The following is a 6,828-nucleotide window of genomic DNA, read 5'->3' on the forward strand; positions in this document are numbered from 1 at the left end:
TCCTCATACTAATTAAGCTTCAAACTTGTCATCCAAATCAGCACTCAGCAAACACTTCTCAGAAAAATTCTCTAACACCAAATGTGCGTGGGACAGCTCAGAAGCCTGCTGCACACACCCGTGGAGAAAACAAGCTTTCATTTTCTGCGTAAAAATCATCCCTCGCTTGGTGTCCCACTTATCAGTTATTAAACATCAAAAGCTTCCATACATCGTCTCTCGCCACCCGAGTGGTTTCCGCGGTAAAGCCGTTTTTATCTTCAGCAGATCTGCCACCACCGACTCATGCATGTTTGTACTTTCTCAGCCGCTGGCCCAAAACTTTGGAGGAGAGCCTCTTTGTTCTGCCTCCCACTGAGGGGAAGAAACATTGAGAAACACTTCCCTTCAGCCTTTAGTGGAGAAGAAATGAAAACCGAGTCCTCGCTCAGTCTTTCTGTTTCTCTGACGTTTGGTTTCCGTGACCTGGGGCTTTTTGCTTGTTCACCCTGGCAGCTCCTTTTTTACATTTTTTACAAGTCTCACACTGAGTCCAACCAACCCTCTCTAAAAAGCAGTCTTGGTTGGCACGTTGCATTGTTCGCTAAGAGCTTGGCTTCATGCCTTATTCATCCCTCAGGCCTATTCTTTCCACCAGCGTTGAAGGAATTAGGAGGAAAGAAAGCTCCCCGGCACATATAAGACTCAAACTCACCAGCAGACAGAGGTCAACCTGACAGCTTCTCAGAAACAAAGACACTTCTACCTCCCCTGTCTTCTCTATATATTGCAAGTTTTTAAAGCCTGTCCAATTTGACAACCCATGACTCAGGGTCGTTGCCAAGTCTCTGAAAGTAAAGTTTCTGTTCTAAGTTCAGCAAAGTGATAGAAAAAAAAAAGCCTTGAGGCAAACACTACATTTAGCTGAGCACTCATACTCACTTTTGGGAAGGTTTGCAAAGTGTGACAACAGGGATTACAGTGTGATTACTGCTGGCACTTTACTGTGACAAATCTTTCCGATTTTTCTCTTTCGTCAGTGGCGAGCCGTCAGGGCCATCTAGGCAGAGGGCCTAAGATATTCTACAAAATAATATTTAAAAACATAACAATTAATATTTTTTTTGTTTGTTATATGTTTTATTAGTTTTACCAAAATAACTTGATTTAATTGAAATTAAAATAACATTTGCAAAGAAATAAATCCTTCTGTTCAGTTTCTGTTTGAATGTGAAGGGTTAAATGAAAGAAGCTCCTTTAGCTGTCTCTGCGAGTTACTGTGAAGACAGGAGCTGATTGGTGGTCCTGCTGTAAATTCACAGAGGGCCCGCTACAGTTACTCAACAAGAGAGTAATGTCAAATGAAAGTACAATTGACCAATCATATCTTCCCTCTAAATGGGTGGGTTTTATTATCGTGGACTTTATGACAAGTTCCGCCCACTGTGAAGCTTTTCTTGTTTCCATAGCAACATCAACTTCCTGTTTCAGAGTTAACTCGCCTTCAAAATAAAAGCATGCCAAATTACACTTAAGACATACAACGGCAACGAAAGTAACAAACACAATGCTATATCCTTATCGATGGCAAAGAACACACATTGGGTTATTTACAGGTCTTGTTTTGTGTGGTAGAGGGTCGCTTTCATTGATGCGTTTTGCACCCCGGACCGTTGTTTTGATATTCCGCTGAAGTATACGCTGTGACATAATAACTTTTTTTTCGAGGGAAGGGGTGGGGTCAGAGGGCCTAGGTATAAAAGTCACGGCTCGCCACTGTCTTTCATTAATCTATTTATACAGTTTAAGTGGAAACAGCTTGGTCAGTGGCCTGTCACATCAAACTATGACCGTCTATAACCCTCTAGCATTGGTTTTAGATGTTTAGGGTGGCTTATAATAGCCCTTGTAATTAAGACAGGAGTAAAACGAAGTCAGATGATGTACAAACGATGATAAAAGTCCATCTATAGGAGGTACTGTTGACGGACGAGTTGAAGAAACACCCAGAAGAAGCTTTATGTGTCCCAACTCGACAGTGACTCACCTTATTTTAAGTAACATGATGACATAAGTGGTGCTTGACTTATTTTCCATACGGATCAACTTTGTGTGTGTGTAAAACCACAGAAGACCGCCTTTTGTTTCACAAGTTCAGACCAAAACTCAGAGTCAACGCTACCCATTTTCAAGCAATGTAATTACGTAATGTGCTGGACATACAGTGTTTATATCATGAACGTAATGTAGATACTTACTTAGCTTAAGTCCCTTAACAAATGTACCAATTTGAACCAAAACCATGATATTTTACTAAATGTCAACAAGTAGCAACATTATGAATTTCACGACCAAATGTCCTAAAAAGTGAGACCAAGTAGTAGGCTACTTATTGAGTTGTTGATATTGTTAGCTTGAGGGAAAGTTGTGTCAAGCACTTCTCTACTTATTTCTTTATGAAGCTAGCAAGACTGTTAAAAGTTATCCTATTGACAACTTCAGTTTCCTCGGTTGCATGGCATGGTGTGGCTGTCTTCCTCTATTGCTAGCTAGCAGTAGCATTTTCTGGTCTGCTAACAGCATTAGGTATGTAAATTGTAAATTCCTGTATCTATGTTGTACGATGTCCTTTTTTTTTCTTTCTGTTGTTTTATGTCTTCATGTGGAACCTACTTGCAGCAGGTCTCCCTTGAAAAAGAGATTGATGATCTCAATGGGATTCAGCTGGTTTGAAATGAAATGAAATGAAAACATATTAGCCTACCAGAAACGCATGTGATGAGTTGAGAGTAAGAACCTAGTGTCATTTTGTACTTATATACTGATACTGTCTTAAAGCAAGCTAGTAAAACTTCCAAAAAATTACAGAGTAGACTACTGACGCTGCTGCTGGCTAGCATTTTCTGGGCTTGCTAGCAACATATTACTTGTTAGCTTGTTAGCTTGCTAGCTACAGTAGCACATAGCTCTTCAAATGTTGTTCACTTAGCTCCTAGCACAAGTTGTTTTGCACTGACTTTTGAATAACTGTGCTAATATGGTGTGATTGTTCACTGTTTATCTAACCTGTGGTATATTTATTGTATATAATGTAATGATTTAAATATAGAGCATTTCTCAGATCAACAGTGTTTCAGTGTGTGTTTGGTACAAAGAGGAGGCAGACTGTGACGCAGGTTTTAAAATTAATTTGAACTGTTTTGTTTATACTCCTGGGGCTGCTCTGATGCATGATGCATACAAATTCAAAATAAGAAAAGCAATTTAAATGAATGCAACAGTAAACTGTAGAAGGCACACAGCTCCCAGTGCTACAAAATGAGTTCACTTTTTGAGTATTGAATATTTATGGATGTAGTTTATGCAGTAGATAAACAATAAAAATGTAACAGCAGTGTGATCGTTCCAGATAAAAGATAAGAATAGAATATAGAATAGAATAAATCTTTATTGTCATCATACAAAGTACAACGACATTTCTTTGGCAACTCTCACAGCGGTAAAAAATAAATAAGAGTGGTAAAAGCAGAGGTAGTAGCGATGACAGTGCAACGAGATAATAAAATTCAATGTCAATGTGCATATTACAGTCTGAACACGTTAAATGTACAAAAGTGTATAAATGTCGTGTATTTCTAACTGTGTGTTCATGAAGGGTTATAGTAACCAAAGGATGCAAGACTTCATGGAAAGCCCCGGATCTACCCGAAGCTCGTTGGTCTTGATTGGATTTCACTTAATCTCACACTTGGGGCCAGACCAGTGGACTGACCTGTTTTATCCTCTTTCCTTCAGGATTAGGAGACAGAGAGCCGGACAGAGGGACGCTCGGAGAAACACAGAGAGAGGGATGGCTATGGAGGAGAAGCCGGGAGTGAAGAGCAGCAGCTCCATCGTCCCCTGCTTCCTGTTTGTGGAGGTAAGAGACATGAGTGTTACTTCACAGCATTGACATTCACATTAGAAAGTTTCCTAATGCAGTACTCAACATCTATAAAAAATGCTGCCATTGTGTTGGGAAAATACTGAATGTCCTCTTCCAATATCAGACTAACATGCTAACAAAGGTATCCCAACTGTAGCTGTGAACATGACGGGATGTGTGATTACCTAGAAGAGCATCAGGACTGTTTGAGGCATATGATAGCTATGTGATTAACATGATGATTCAGCCTCTATGGAGAGAGACATATGACAAGCATGCTCATTTCTGACGTGGAGCTAATCTGAAGTAAACATTGAATACTGCTTTCTATTCCTCCATCTTGTGACTGTGTAACTCCCTCTCTTGGATATCAGCATGTGAAGGACACTGTTCAGGAACTAGTTGATGCTCTGTATGTGATGACTACTTCCATTCTGGAGAGGATCACAAATACATGGATCCTGAGGTTGAAGCTCAAGCCGGTGACGAGGGATTATTAACATTTTGAAGTATTTAGAAAAAGACTTTTGAGAAAAAAAATAAAGACATTTGGGATTTTGAGTAAAAAGTCAGGATTTTTGAGAAAAATACAGAATTTTGAGATTTTGAGAAAAAAGACATCATTTTTAGATTTTGAGAAAAAAAGACAGAATTTTGCGATTTAAAAAAAAATACAGAATACTGAGAAAAAAGACAGGATTTTGAGGAAAAAAAAGACAGAATTTTGAGATTTTGAGAAAAAAAAGACAGAATCTTTTGAGATTTTGAGAAAAAATACAGAATTTGAAGATCTTTTGAAAAAATACAGGATTTTGAGATGTAACTCCCTCTCTTGGATATCAGCATGTGAAGGACACTGTTCAGGAACTAGTTGATGCTCTGTATGTGATGACTACTTCCATTCTGGAGAGGATCACAGATACGTGGATCCTGAGGTTGAAGCTCAAGCCGGGGACGAGGGATATTTAGTAACACTTATCAAGGGTCTGCATGTGATGAGTTGAGAGTGAGAACCGATTGTTGAGGGACAGTTGTGTAATGTAGCATTGACATTCAAACTCTAAATCAACATTTTTCTAAGAGACATCAGAATCAGAAACAGGTTTATTACCAGGTAGGTTGAGACCTGGTGCATACATAAAAGTAAAATAAAAATAAAAAACACAGATAGAGAACTATTTTAAGAAACTATAATAAACTATATTTTAAACTATACAATTATATATAGCAGTATTTACATTGAAATAGAATGGAATAAAATATGATCACGACTGAACCCAAAACTTAAAAGCTACGAAACTTAAATCACAGCGTTGACATTCAAATTCGAAATGATCCCAATGCAGTACTCAGAATCTTAAAAAAATGCTGCCAATATTTCTATCAAGCGTCTGCATTTGATGAGTTGTTGTTGAGAACCTATCGGTATTGTTGACGGGACCAGGGCCGGCCCTTGGCATAGGCAGTATAGGCGAATGCTAAGGGCGCATCAATCAATGGGGGGCACCAAAAATGTAAAAAAAAAAAAAAAATGGTGTTGTTTTATTTCATAACAACACAATTTCCCAATTTTGTATCAACAAAGTACATCTTATTATCTTATACTAACAGAACTACGCCTATATTGCGTACAGCGCCCATAAACTATGGCGCACCCCCCCCCCCCCCAAATCAAGTTGAACTGCCCCAGCCCCAGTAAAAACCAGAGGTCTATGTGAAATAGTTCTTTTTTGAAATAATGGTTTCAGTGTGCAATTATAGGTTTTAAATGTTGTATTTGTGTTAATTTAAAATAAATCAAACTCCCAAAAACGTATACAGCTTTTATTAACATTGGAATTTACTGTGTAAGCGGCCGCGGGGGGAGAGAGCTTTAGAGAGCTCTCTCCTGAAAGACTGAGAGGCTCTGATAACCTCAGCTCAGTGAGGTAAAGGCACACCTTTATATGATCATTAAAGTTATACAAAAATAAGAGAATAGATTTTCATCTATTCTCTTATAGTATAAAATACTATATGACAGTAAAAAAAAGTTGTTATTAATAAACAAGAATAAAGTTTAAAAGGGGAGTGATTTGTAAAATCTCCATAAAGAAAAAGAAAATCTGCTTCCAGTTCTGTTTCATATGGGTGTTGAGAGATGTATCCATAGATCTCCTCATGTTGCTCTCAAAGTGCACCAGATTGATGCTTTTTACTTCAATATTAAAAAATAAATCTTCCCGGGGGAGCATGCCCCCGGACCCCCCTAGAGGAGGTGAGGTCCGCCCCCCACTTAACTCATGCTCAAATGGATAGGATACTAAATACATTTGCACACATTTTGTGGGGGGGGCGCCAGCTAAAATCTTGCCTAGGGCGGCAAATTGCTCAGGGCCGGCCCTGGACGAGACAGTTGTTTAATAGTATTTGTGGGGGAAACTTCTGTGTAGCAATGCAGTGGGAGTCACCGACTCATGAAGGAGACACGGGAAGAGCAGGAGCTTTGATGTCAAACACTGATGGTTTATTTAGGAGCTTCGTCCGGAGAATTCACGTCACAAGTCCAAGAGCCAGAGGTTCTGACTTCACGGTAGAGTTGCCACGTCGAATCTGGAGCGCCTCTCTCTCGTAAGCCCATTTAACTGGTTTCACAGAGAGTAATCAACATATTTTGAGAAGATAGCCTAAACAGTCGGGAACACTGAGTCACTTGCGTCCGATACTTATGGCCTCGAAGATTTCACACCTTGGAGTCCACAAACACAAAGAAGGAAGTGTCCCAGTGCACTCACAACAATAAACCATCTGTGACCTAGGGTTGCCCGGTCACAGAATGGGAACAACAACATTATGGCTGAAGCAGCCTATCTCCTTAAAGGACATAACAGACATCAGGGTTGGTCATGCACGTCATATCTAGGAGTCTAGGACAATTATTTCCC

General features: G+C 39.4%; 1 protein-coding gene across 5 annotated transcripts in view; it reads left to right on the forward strand.

Moving 5' to 3' along the window:
- Positions 1 to 6,828, forward strand: part of plppr2a (phospholipid phosphatase related 2a) — a 72,311-nt gene that overhangs the window by 3,152 nt on the left and 62,331 nt on the right. For 4 of the 5 annotated variants that reach the window (XM_079641687.1, XM_079641685.1, XM_079641686.1 and 1 more), the window contains exons 1-2: positions 1,752 to 2,565; positions 3,775 to 3,898. In XM_079641687.1, coding sequence (XP_079497813.1) covers positions 2,495 to 2,565; positions 3,775 to 3,898 — 195 coding nt within the window. In that variant the 5' untranslated portion in view covers positions 1,752 to 2,494. Of the gene's footprint in view, positions 1 to 1,751; positions 2,566 to 3,774; positions 3,899 to 6,828 lie in introns of those variants that run through there. The other variant, XM_079641688.1, reaches the window with a different exon arrangement.

This window comes from Notothenia rossii, assembly GCF_949606895.1.
Source record: "Notothenia rossii genome assembly, chromosome: 8".
NCBI lineage: Eukaryota > Metazoa > Chordata > Actinopteri > Perciformes > Nototheniidae > Notothenia > Notothenia rossii.